At 35.4% G+C, this 13937-nt stretch overlaps 1 protein-coding gene across 50 annotated transcripts in view; it reads left to right on the forward strand.

The window, feature by feature from the left end:
- The window catches only part of NRXN1 (neurexin 1), a 1114648-nt gene extending 1106941 nt beyond the window's left edge, over window positions 1-7707 (forward strand). For all 50 annotated transcript variants that reach the window (XM_021088237.2, XM_085019302.1, XM_085019323.1 and 47 more), the window contains one exon: window positions 4278-7707. In XM_021088237.2, coding sequence (XP_020943896.1) covers window positions 4278-4585 — 308 coding nt within the window. In that variant the 3' untranslated portion in view covers window positions 4586-7707. The remainder of the gene's footprint in view (window positions 1-4277) is intronic.
- The last annotated feature ends 6230 nt before the right edge of the window (window positions 7708-13937 follow it).

The following is a 13937-nucleotide window of genomic DNA, read 5'->3' on the forward strand; positions in this document are numbered from 1 at the left end:
GCACTTACTGTGCATTTTCCACAATGAATTATCATCTGATAGGAATAAATTGCTTTAGGGTATAATGCAAAAATATGTTAATAACTGTCCTGGCACCTGGAAGAATATGCCTATCTAAGTGATCGCAATAATAATTCAACAATGAAAAACAAGAAAATTCATCGAGTTAACTTACAGGATTCTTGCTAAATCTGGGCCAAAGCAGACCATGTGGAAAATTAAAGACCATCAGATTTTGCCAAATATTTGAGAGAGGAAGAAAGAGAGGGGGAATTAAACATCAATTTTCATCCATCCTTAAGATAGCACTACCTGTACTCAAGTCCCAGGAACATTTCCGTAGCCATTTGGGTGAAAAATGGCTTTAATGAAAGATGTTATAACCCTGTGACAGCCTTTTGTCCTCACCACTGTAATCAATAGCTTTTGAGTCACTTGGGCACAAATACCCCCCAACTCAAAAGCCTTCACAGTGCCATTAAGGTGTGCACATGCACTTTCCCTGTGTGCAGTAGACCTAGCGCTCTGTTTGTTTTTCTGAAGGGTATATGATGACCAGCATCCTTAAGTAAAATGGAGGTAGTCTGAATTACATGGGAAAACTGTGAGAATCTATTATTATAGTGTTCACATAAACTATGTATTATTCATAATGAATTCTTTACTTTATGAACCATTAAAACAGAGTATAAAAGGGCATAAACAAGTGGAATATTTCATCTACTGTACTTCATTTTTTTCTAGCAACCTAGCCTCAAATCAGTGTGCGGGTGCCGCCAGTGAGGCTGAATACTTGCCCATTTCCAGTTACACCAAATAACATGTAAATGCCTTGGCTTATTCAATGTCCATCATTAGTCCTACTGAAATTTCCCATTGATCTGAGCTCTTTGTGCCTCTGAGCCCAGTATAATGAATTGGCTGCATTAGCTTAGTGTTACCTACAAATCAGTTAACTTTTGACCATTCAAGGACTGATTGCTAATTTGTACCTATTCCATTCTTTCAGCTCCTCTCTTATGTTGTCTGTTACCTGCTTTCTAAGTGTTCTCATCATTTGCTTAACAGAGGAGACAGAGGGAGAGTAAAACTGAGTTCATTTGTTTTTTTAGCACTACTGAGAAAAAACCACATTGTAGACCTTTAAAAATTATTTAGAAGGTCTTGATTTAGTTTATGAGGAAGTATAAGGGAATGCAAAATAAATCCATAAAATTTAAGAATTGCTTGTGGAGTTATCTGATTAAATTTGTTTCTTCATGTTGTCATGAATGGTTAAGAAATGACTGTTTTTTTTTTTTTAACCAAATTACATAAAAAGGCAGTTAGCCTTTTAGCCATTTATGCTATTCTCTACATTTAAATTAATATGAAATTCCTCAGAAATTTTTCAGTGATTATCAAAGTAAACCTTTCATGACAATCAGTAAGGGAAACCACATTTGTAATTCATGAAAATATTTAAATTTCTCTAGTCTTTTATGGCACATCTGGGAGAGATGTCCCATTAACACTTAAATGTATAATTACTTCTGATCTTTGCACAGAAGTTAAGAAAAATATCACTTGACCTTCTGCTTTGAAGCATAAACAGAAAAAAATTGTTAAATAATCAATTAGGTATAGAAGCAAATGTATATTCCAAAAAGACGTATAATAATACCTGTGTGGTTGTTAATTTTAATGTGAATCAGAGAAAAAAATAAATAAAATGTTTCATCACTGGGTTTGTGGGGGGATAGGGGTTGATAGGCTACCTATTTGGAATCTTTGTTTGCATATGGATTACAGATATGTTTTTAGGTCTGCCTGTGGCGCAACATTTTGGTTGGAGTTGGAAAAAAGACAAATATTTTCCTTAAACAGGAGGTATTTCTCAAATGGCTCTATGGCACAATTAAAGCACTTGAGGCTTTGCTTTGGTCTTTGCAACCTCATTCTAGTTTTAACATCAATTTAGTTTTGGTGCACTACTTCTGTAGTTGTAAAAACATATCAAAAATACTGGAGCAGACAAAAATAAAATTAAAATTGTTTGATAAGATTGTCCATTTATAATGTCAGTTCCTAACTGGAAAAAACATACATATATGTCTTTGTTGGGAGAATGTAAACCCTGCATTCCATTAAAACTCTCAAGTATATCAAGAGCTATATGATCAGGATTTCATCTCCATTCTCCCCATTCTTTTCTGACAGACAAAGTGAGGTAATTAGGAAAATGTGTTTAAAATGAAAGCATTCCGTCAGGTTGGGGGGGAGTGATTTAGGTAACATTTAAACAAAACCCCTTTTCCAGCTTTTGAGACAGCCAGGTAAAAGAATGCTCCACAAAATGAGCAGGTAGAAAGTTGTCATTTAGGAAAAGTTAGCAGCTGAGCTAATTGGCGGACGTGGGGTAAGATGACTGTGTTTGAAAGAAAAAGTGCCACCTTTGGTTTGTCAGGTGGTGACAGAGTTCCCAAGGTAGGTTCTATTCTTCTTGCAAGGAAATTAATTTCCTGTAATCAAATGCTGTGGATTATAGTCTTCGTCTCCTTCTGCTTTGGCCGCGGAAGCAACTCCAAGGCTTTTTATTCATCAACATTACATGAGCTTTTTGTAAAACAAGCAGTCATATATTCTGCATAGAAAGATTTCACTTGCTACATTTGGTAGTTCCAGAACACAAAGTATTGTTGTTTTGAGACTGAGAGCTATTACTTTGTTAGCGGCTATATTTGTAAGGCTTTATTTGGGGAAGGAAAGGAAAGGGATGGCAAGAAACCCACATTTAGGCAAAGAAAACTTGGTGACGTTTGAAAATGAATTTACAAAGCAATGTAGTGCTGTATGGTAGGTGATTCCCAGAAATTAATAGAAACTTTTGTAGAAATATAAAAATTAATTACTAAATGATGTTTAATGATAGTGCAATAGAAGTAACATTTTAGTCTTTTTAAACTGTTCAATTTCTGATTTATGTATCTCCACACACACTTCCACACCTACACACATACATGTATATTCAGTATCTGTGCAGTCTTGAGATTACTTACATTCTCTTTGCGTAATTTGCAAAGAATAATGTTTTGAAAATTATAGCACTTTTAATCAGTTACATATGAAAAGCAATCTTTTTCTATAAAACAGGGAGAGAGTGGAGAGTCAGAGAAAGAAAACACAATCCATGGAGAGAAATGGTCTGGGAACAGAGATGGTGATAGAATCTTCTCTTTCTATAATTGCTTTTCTTTTAAATAGTAATAATAATGTTTATTATGTAAAGGAGAAAAGCTGCTCCTCCCTCCTCTAATCTACACACTAAATCCTAGGACTTTTTCTCCCTATCTACTTTCAATTTCAATGCCTGACTAGGCCTTGGAGAAGATATTAATGTTGATCTACCTCTTGTATCCAAGGAAGAATTTTATTCTTTGAAAAGACTGAATGAGGGTTTTGTCACTTGAATAGAAGTGGGGCAGCCAGTCCTTTATGTATGATCATCTATTAGGAACTGAATTTTGGCTCAAAGCCATATCTAGATGGTCTTTAAAATATTTTAAAATATTTTCTTGCTTTCTCCTCTCAAATTTAGCCTTGGTGATTACTCAACCACTGCCAGGGAATGAATAACATACATACATAGTTGTGTAAACAAATAAACCTCCAACAAAGAAGGAAGTTAGTTTTGTTTTAGTTTATAAAGATATGACTAAAATAACGCTTTTAAGAGTAGGCAGTTAGACTATTCAGAATGGTTTATTTTACTGCTCAGTACCGTATTCACTGCAGTAGGAGGCAATATGATTTCTAAGGTAATTCTAAATTTAGCTATCCTAATTCAGTCTAGAGTTAGCCCAAATGCATTCTGTACCAACATCAATTTGATTCTTAAAATGATACTCTCTAAAATTATGGGGGAAGGTCATTATGATGTTATGCTTTTATTTTCCACAGTGGGTTTATTGTTTTTCACCTTACGCATCAATTTGGTCCTTTAGAGTTACCAGGAGCCTATTTGGAGCTGCTCTTATGAGACACTGTTAACAAAATTGAAAAAGAAAAGATGGAAACAGGTCTCTCCCAGTGCTTTGGTTCATAGCCCTTAGTTTCTAGTGAGAATAAGACACAGGAAATGCTACATTTAGCATCAGCATCCTTTTCCTAAAGCAGTAGGTACTCTTCCATTAGGCATGGAAATAGGTAGTAAATGTTGGTAAATGTTACTTTTGCTCTCTGGCATTTTGGAAACTCAATAATCGCATGGTATTTTTTTCTCACCCTCTTTCCTATAGCCAACCCAACCCGGGCAGGCGGAAGAGAGCCATACCCAGGCTCAGCAGAAGTGATCCGGGAGTCCAGCAGCACCACAGGCATGGTTGTGGGGATCGTGGCAGCTGCCGCCCTGTGCATCCTCATCCTCCTCTACGCCATGTACAAATACCGAAACCGGGATGAAGGTTCGTACCACGTGGATGAGAGTCGAAACTACATCAGTAACTCAGCACAGTCCAATGGGGCTGTTGTAAAGGAGAAACAACCAAGCAGTGCAAAAAGCGCCAACAAAAACAAGAAAAACAAGGATAAAGAGTATTATGTCTGATCCTAAGATCTTAAAAGGACTCTGGTATAGAAATAGTCTTCATTTTATCTGAGACATAATATAAACTTATTTACTTTCCTTTTTATGAAGCACATACAAAAGAAGACAGGGAATGCAATCAGGAAGGAAAGACTGTTTTTAAAAAATAAAAACAAGTATCTCATACTCTTGTTTCTCCAAAAAATGAAAAAAAAAAAAAAAACCAACAACAACAAAACAACAACAACAACAAACCAAACAGGGGCCAATAAATTCCCTAACATTCACAGTGTTTTAATTTACTCTGACTGTCTTTATGTTGCCGGAACACTTCTAAAAGACAGTGATGACCGCACGCATTCATAAAGCAAAGGAGTATTACAACATCAGGAGGCACAACACAAAAACAACACAAAACACAACACGAAAAAAAGAAGCTACCTATGATCCTGGATTTAGCCAAAGTGCTAGCGCTTTCCTGAGAAGTCAGTTAGTCTGATTGCCAGAGAAGACTGTCATTTTGAGTGACTCAACCTGCAGACTTTTTAAGAGTTTGCCACCTGGTGCAGCTGGAGCAGTGGCTGGAACTTGCATTTGAAACAAAGTGCTGGCTTTTTTGAAGACTTATGTAGGAACATGTTCAAAAAGCCCCTTTCTGGTTGTGAGGGAAAAAATAAAGTATGGAGACCTTATTTTCAACAATGTGAAATATAAGGCACATTTTCACACGAAAATTTCAAAACAAAAATTGAGGGCATAGAGGCAATCATTGGGAAATTTTCATGCACGCTTAATATGTTATTACATATGTTTATATAAAATCCATCTCTGTGTGCTTTCTGGACTGTGATAAGTGACGTTTTATAGCCTGTTGTATAGAAAATGCAAAATATATCTCTGCTCTTCAGCCATTTTTGGTAAATTCAATGTTATAAGTGTTGCTAAGTATAGGGAATTTTATGACATCAGAGCAACAATTATTCCAGGGTTTGTTTTTTTTTTTTTGCCACCATTATAAATTGCCACAATTACTTTTTTTAAAAAACAAAATTACAATGTAGTGTTTATTCTAAGGAAAATATGTATGAATGTATATAAAAAGACTCAGCTCCTTTTTTTTCTTATACATGTACAGCCTTCATTCTGTTGCAATTAAGTTTTAGTATTTGTATGAAAGGTGTGAATTAGAAGGTAAAATAAATACATATGTATCTTATAATCTTTTTTCTCCCCAAAATACTCACATTTCCCACATACATTCCCCATTCACAATCACACATATGCACACATGCACACACACAAATCTAGAGGAATCCATCAGATATGATGGAAGACCCAAACGTACATATAATAGCGAATATTTACTGACAAATTGAAAAGCAAGAAGGGAGATAGTTGTGCCAAGGTATTGATGACAAATGATGTGATCTGCCTCAGTGAGATAATGCTCCCAGGAAACCTCGAGAAGATTTTAGCCCCTAATGAAATGGAACCTTTTCTTATCAAGTAGACAGACTACCACTGGTATATTGCTGCATGAATATGAACCATTAGGTGGGCAAGTTATAGAAGGAAAATTGGTTGATCTATACCTTAAACCTGGCTGCTGCAACTGAAAATGTTTTATCCAATAAAATCATATATATATTCTCTGAATCTGATGTGCATGATAAACGTTTTTGGAAAGTAAACACTTTCTCAACTAAGAGAGTATTTTCAGTAATTTTTGATTCTGTATTACTATCCATTTAAGAAAATCATTATCTGTTGATTATTGACTATACTTTAACTTTTCTGGTTTTCCATATGTATCATTAAATATAGTTTTAGTTTAACACACATTAAATAATAGAAACATAGATTATATACTTGTTTTTGCATATTGTTTAAATGATGTTCACAGCAATAAATAATTAATATGAGAAGGTAATGCAAAGGAAATGCAATATTAGATTGGAAGGTGATGCCTCAGTAAAAATTGGTCGCATTACTTTAACATTTCCTAGAAGAATGATACTAGATTTCATAGAAGAGAAGAATACTTGTACGATTAGCTTTAATCAGAAAAGGCAAAAAAATGCAAAACATCTTTTGTGATACTTCGGTCGATTAAAAAAAAAAAGTCAAGAAGTGGCCTGGATTGCAGACATACAGCACCTTAAATAAATATTTAATTCATAGCAAATCACTACTATCTATGGTTGCCAAGTAATCATTGCATATGAACAGTCTTAATGGCTTTTCATGACCCAGAAAGTAGAGGTATGAAACTAAAAGTTAATATCCATTACTTGTGTTTCAGATTTTCTTTTTTAATTTGCCAGGTTGAAGAATTCATCAGTTTTTTTTTGTAATTGTTTTCCTCTCATCCCAACTTACTCAGGGAAAGCCAGTGAAATAGAAGGTAAATACAAAACCACTCATTTACATCTCCAGTTTTTTTAAAGAAATGGTTGCTCTTCCATTTGATCAACTGAACTGGAATGAGATTCCATCCGGAAAGATCCTAAATTGATAGAAAATAAGGTAAAAATGTATTTTTAAGCAGTATATCTCTGAAGCACGTTGGAGGGAATTTATTTCAGTGTTTCTTTCCAGCATAAATTTTAAAATTTCATTCAATGATAAAGTCTAATACTGTTAGTAAAAAATTATTTCTAATGTTATTGGCCTACACAAAATCTAGCAATTTTTTTTTCTTCTTTCTTTCTTTTTGAATGGAGAAAGAAAAGAGAGGAACACGAGCTAGGGAGAGAAAAGACATGAACACGGTCCCAAGTGTCTTCATACCAAGTGTATCAGGGTTCCATGCGTAGTTGGCAGTTAATAGAGGATTTCACACTACCTGGCATAAATTTGATTACATCTCTAGACTGTAACTTTTCTGATTGAGTATGCTTCTTTTTTATCCATGTAATGTGTTGCCTTTAAAAAAAAAAATACTACAATAATGTGTGAGGTGGTTAATCCCTAAGACATCAAAGAAAGGCCACATGACCCTGCCCTTCTAGTGCTTTGTGTGATTGGGTATCTAAGGGTTTTGTTTTGTTTTGTTTTTCTGTTGCAAGGCCAACTTATCCATTATTGGAAATGCTAAGCAAGTGGAATTTACTGTTTTGTTAATAAACTATTTCTTAATACAACTGTGGATTTATTGATTTTTAAAAAGTATATACAACACCATTTGGGGACAAAGTGGCACCATAAGGAAGACTGCATTTGAAAAGAAAACCCATCCTTAGGCAAGCGAGAAAGAACACTAAATCTGTGTTTTCTAGATTTATATATATATATCTATATATATACATAGATATAGATATATATATATATTTTTTGTCTTTTTGCCATTTCTTGGGCCGCTCCCGCGGCATATGGAGGTTCCCAGGCTAGGGGTCGAATCAGAGCTGCAGCTGCCAGCCTATGCCAGAGCCACAGCAACGCAGGATCCGAGTCACGTCTGCAACCTACACCACATCTCACGGCAACGCTGGATCGTTAACCCACTGAGCAAGGGCAGGGATCGAACCCGCAACCTCATGGTTCCTAGTTGGATTCGTTAACCACTGCATCAGGACGGGAACTCCTAGATTTTAATATTCTTTAAACACCTCTATACTCATATCTTAAAGATACAGCCACTAAACGTACCTTTGTTTACATCTGTTCATCTTGCTATATGTGAAACCACAAACTCATAGAACTAGTTGAAAACAACATGGAGATGCTAATTTCATAAGTATGGTTTTCTCTATAAAAAGCGATGTTAATTCAGGTTAAGTAAATTCGTGATTAAATTACAACACTATCACTCACTAGCTACAACTTCCCTAATTTGTCTAACACACTTTTCTATTGAGTAAATTAAGGATAATGATATTAACCTCCTAGGGCAATAAACATAATAAGAACTAATGTGCCTAGCACAAATAAATGCAAAGAAAAATTGCTACTTATATATTATTATTTTTCATAATAATAATAAATTCAAGAAAACATGTCAAAAACATTTGCACAGGTTATGCTATTTGAAAATAAAAATACCAAAAAAATCAATTGTGTAAAGGAATATACTTGTTCATTTCCCATAATACTGTACTTGTTTTTCACAAAAGCAATGTGACTTTTTGGAAATTAGATGATCTAAACTTAAAGTTACTTTCTGTAAGTTTTAGTCAGACAGTTGGTACCTGTTTTAAAACTCTGGCTTTGGAGTTTCTGTCGTGGCTCAGTGGTTAACAAACCTCACTAGTATCCATGAGGATGCAGGTTGGATCCCTGGCCTTGCTCAGTGGGTTAAGGATCCAGTGTTGCTATGAGCTGTGATCTAGGTCACAGATTTGGCTGGTATCCCACATTGCTTTGGCTGTGGTGTAGGCCGGCAGCTGTAGCTCTGATTCGATCCCCAGCCTGGGATCCTCCTTATGCCACGGGTGCAGCCCTAAAAAGACAAAAGACAAAAGCCAAAAAAAAAAAAAAAAAAAAAAAAAAAAACCCCATAAAACAAAAATACCTCTGGCTTTTGAAAATAATCTGACAGAAAAGCATGAGTTTGGTCTTTTCTCCTTCTTTTATAGTAAAAGTTTCAAACATGTATGCTTAATCCATTTTGTACCTACATTGTTCTATGTACATGCTATTTTCTTCTTAATATTAACTCATATTTAAATGCAACAGGGAAACAATCCACACTTTAATGTCTAAATCAAAAGCACATAATTTAGCTTACCTTAAAATGAATACATTTCAAAAATGGTATCTGTATAAACTTTATTATTAATAAACAGATCAAGGATTCTTGACCTGCGGGGCATAGATGCCTAGAGCTCAATGATGAGGCATCAAAGGTTACTAACTTTTACTAATATTTATATTTGAACTTTATAATAATAATGCTTCAGGCTTAATTTTTAAATAAAAAGTTTATAATAGTTATTTTCTATAATGAATCCGTGATCAACTACCATCATCTGATTTTTTCCAAGACAAGTTTCCTTTAACTTGTACTTGCGACATTGACTATTTAAGTGCAAGATTTTATATCAATCCATGAGAAATTTGTTGTCTTGAATCACGTTGAATTGATTGTATTCAATTGTATTGAATACTAGCCAGCGAGATAAATTTTTATCTTGTATCTCACATGATGTCTTCTGACACAAAATCACTGACAAATTTTATATACATTTAGTGAAAATGTGCTCTCTAGGAAAGATACTAGCTAGGCCTCAAGAGACCTCCTTCCAAATATTGCTTCTTCACTGAGTGGGGGTGGAGGGTGGGAAAGGGAACATTGGTAGTGTCTGGATGGTGTTTTCCTTGCTATGGGAAATGCTACAGGAATTTATAGGGATGTCTCCTAGTAGGGATGCTTCTAAACATCCTTACAGTGTGCAGGAAAATCTCCTTGAAACAATTATCTTGTCCAAAATGTTAATATCACCAAGCTTGAAAGGCATAATACATATCAACTGGCTGGAATGATAGCTATCAACTTGCCAATCATCTGTAAGTGGAGATTCAATCTGTATCTTGACTACTGGAAGATCATGAGAAATTAAGTCTTCTTGAAAGCAGGATACAGATTAATGTCCTCCTAATGTGTCAGTGAACCTACTGAGAAAGGGGATTAGTTTAAAAATTCATAATGCTGTTTATTAATTATTAGAACTTCTGTTAAAAATTAGCTACAAAGCATCTATTTTTAATTTCAAGCTCATCACTGTAAAATTTGAAACATCCTTTGAGTATTACTTTTAAAATTTGGGCAAAACTTGATTCCTTCATTCTTCTAGTGTCACTTCTTGTTTTCTAAAAATGTCAAAATAACTAGTGTAATTTCTTGATCACATTAAAGTTCTCTGGACTGTATTTGACCTTGACATAAATGGGTAAACTTTTGAAGAATGGACCTATAAATCATTCACCCTTCATTTACCTTAGGCATCAGTGCCCACTGGTACCCTATTCCTTGGACTCGGAACGATAGTACTTACTAAGCTATAGTATTGTTACTCATCAAGCACTACGCAGTTAATTTTCATCCAATAATAGAAGAAATCACCCTTTCTTTGAGTACCAAATGTAAAGGTTGCCTTGTGTTTAAGGACCACATTGTAATGACAACCCATACCTTTATTTTTCTCTGAACATGTAATATGTAAGGATTAAGATACATCAAGGGAAAATCAGATTTCTAAAGTCCATTCCATGCTCATTCTAGGCTTATGCTCATTGAGTGGAACAGAGACCTAAGTCACCCACATTATTTACATTTTTTTCTCTTGCCATCTTTAAAAAACAGTACCAATAGCTGAAATTCTGTTTATAGGAAATGTCCTCATTAATATGTTCTATATGTATTACTAACAGTGCAAATGACTAGCAATGGCCATTGTAGTAGGTGACAAGGACAGCATTAAACTTTTTTTTTTTTTTTTTTTTTTAAACAGCCGCACCCACAGCATATTGAAGTTCCTGGGGCAGGGATTGAATCTGAGCCACAGCTGTGCAGCTGTGGCCAGTGCCAGATCCTCTATAACCCACTGCAGCGGCCAGGGGATCAAACTCTGCCACTGCAGCCAACCAAGTTGCTGCAGTTAGGTTCTTAACCCACTTTACTACATTGGGAACTCCAGCACTACATTAAACTCCTAACCCAAGAATAAACACCCCCCCAAAATTTGATGTAATTATGAAAATGTGGGATTACTTACCTTGATTTTTAAAAGACGTTTATAACAACAGAAGTAGTAGTCCATGCGAAAATGTTAGAGAAAAAGATTCAGTGAAAAGGGAATAAAATATATTCTTTCCCTAGACCACCTCAAGGATGCATGTGATGTCAATGAATGTGAACAGGGCAATAACCAATAACCAATATGACTTTTCAGTCTCTTGGTAAATAGCTGCTGGGGAAACTCTTGCTCTAATGAACAAATGAATAAATAGCCCAGGACAATTTTCATGTTGTAAATCTAATTTGGCACAAATAGTAAAAGTGATTCCCCTGCAAATGGTTGCAATCACATGGTTCAAACTGAAAATGGTACTGCAATGATACAACCCAAGAGGATGTGAGTGGAGTCACCTGCTACATTGAAAATAAACATAAATTACAGGATCAATAAGGCCGAATGTTGGTTTTGGAAAAGATTTATCAAGTTTGGAAACTTTGGAATGGTCAAGGTAAAAGAAGATTTTAAAAAACCAGATTTTTTTATAAAATGAGGAAGAATTATAAATACTACAGAAATAAAAGACATTATGAAGATATCAGTAGCTTTATCAATTTCACTTGTTTTAAAAGTTACTAAAAACAGACCTGTAATAATTTAAACTTAGGACAATTGCAGCCACCCAAGTAAAGGTTGTAAATAGACAATTGGATGAATATGTTTGAACTCAGAAGATCATCTAGGCTGGAAATTGAAATCTAAGAACGACTGCTACACCTGGGGTATCTAACGCCATAGAAATGGAGGCCATTACCTCAGGTACAGAGAAAAGCAAAAGGGCTTTGTAGGAACAAGCTCTATGGATCTCAAATATGTACAGGTTATGGGTGAGAAACTAACAAAGGAGTAGCCATGCAGCTATGAGGAAGGCCAGGAGAACCCAGTGTCATTAAAACAAAGAAAAGAGGGTAGAAGATGAGGAATATTTAATTTGGTTGGTGTTAAAAACCAAAAACCTCCCTTTGTGATTGACAGGTGCCTGGAATTATTGATTTTGTTTTAGCACACCAGTGAGAAAAACTAATTCACAGGTTCAAGAGGGAAACGAATAATTCAAATAATAAGGCTGGCTCTAACTACCTCAATTCAGGGTTTCTCAACCCTGGTAGCTCATTAAAATCACCTGATGGGGGAAGAGATCAAGATGGTGGACCAGGAAGATCCCTCGCTCACCTCCTCCCAGAAGCACGCCCAAATCACTACAACTCGCAGTGCAACTGTCTCTGAGGACAATCTCAAGACCAGCACAAAAGATTTTCAACAGCTAAAAGAAGAAGCTAAAAAGAAGTCACAGCAAAACAGGTAGGAGGGGCAGAGACTAGTCAGACCTACACCCCAGATCAGGACCCATAAGCAAGAGGAATTTCACAACCTCAGCGGGCCTCCTGGAGGAGCAAGGGGACGAGTCCTCCCAACCTACCCAGCATTTCCCAGAGGGGGTCCTGCTCTGGGAAGATATTCCCCTAGAAAGTTAGCCTTTGAAGGCTTACATTCAGAGGAGCCAGAAAGCTATGGAAAATGGAGACATCACTTTCAAAGGGCATTTGTAAAATTTCACATCATCCAAGTTCCAGCACAGAGGGAATAGTTAAAAGGCATATGGGAGGATATGGAGAAAAGGGAACCCTGATGCACTGTGGCTGGGATTATAAATTGGTGTAGTCACTGTGGAAAATAGTTTGGAGGTTGCTTAAAAAATTAAAAGTAGAACTGTCATATAATCCAGTGATTGCACCTCTGGGTATTTACCTCAAGAAAACAAAAATGCTAAATCAAAAAGATAAATGCAGGCCAGTGTTCATGGCATTATTATTTACAGTAGTCAAGATATTGTAACCTATGATTTACACACAAACACACAATGGAATATTACTCAGCTATAAAAAAAATCTTGCCACTTGTGACAACATGGATAGATCTAAAGGGTACTAGGCTAAGTGAAATACCACCTGATCTCAATTATATGTATAACCTAAAAAAAAAAAAAACAAAAAGAGACTTCTAGATACAGAAAACAAACCCAAAGCTGTCAAAGGGACAAGGGTGAGGGATGAGGGCAATAGGTGAAGGAGATTAAGAGATACAAACCTCTAGTTATATGATAAATAAGCCACAGAGATGTAATTAATATACAGCAAAAGGAATACGGTTAATAATCTTCTGATAAATTGTATGGGGACAGATGGTTACCAGACTTATTGTGGTGATAATTTTCATAATGTATGCAAATGTAAAATCATTGTGTTGTACTCTTGAAATTAACATCATATTATACTTCAGCTAGATTTCAATAAAAAATAAAGTTCACCTGGTGAACTTTAAAGACTAATAATGCTTAGGCCTTACCCCAGGGGCTTAGATAGGGCTGTTAATTTTCTCAGCAGTTAATTTACTAATTAACCAATTACTATATACATTTATTAGTTTATAAAACATAACTAGGTGGTTTTAATGGCCACAAATAGTTAAGATGGTTCACAAAAGATACTTTTTTAGAATCTCTGCTTCCATGGAATAATCTGCCCATATGTTCTTAGGCTACAAGCATAGAGTTCCTCTACCACTTATCCTGATAAAAACTGGGGAACTCTAGTAGCATATATGTATAGTACCAAACCTAGCTTTAAATAATATTAGTA

Source organism: Sus scrofa, chromosome 3 (genome assembly GCF_054392235.1).
Source record: "Sus scrofa isolate SSC_HxYL_T2T_F1_AM1 chromosome 3, Sscrofa_HxYL_maternal_Yorkshire_Landrace_v2.0, whole genome shotgun sequence".
Lineage (NCBI taxonomy): Eukaryota > Metazoa > Chordata > Mammalia > Artiodactyla > Suidae > Sus > Sus scrofa.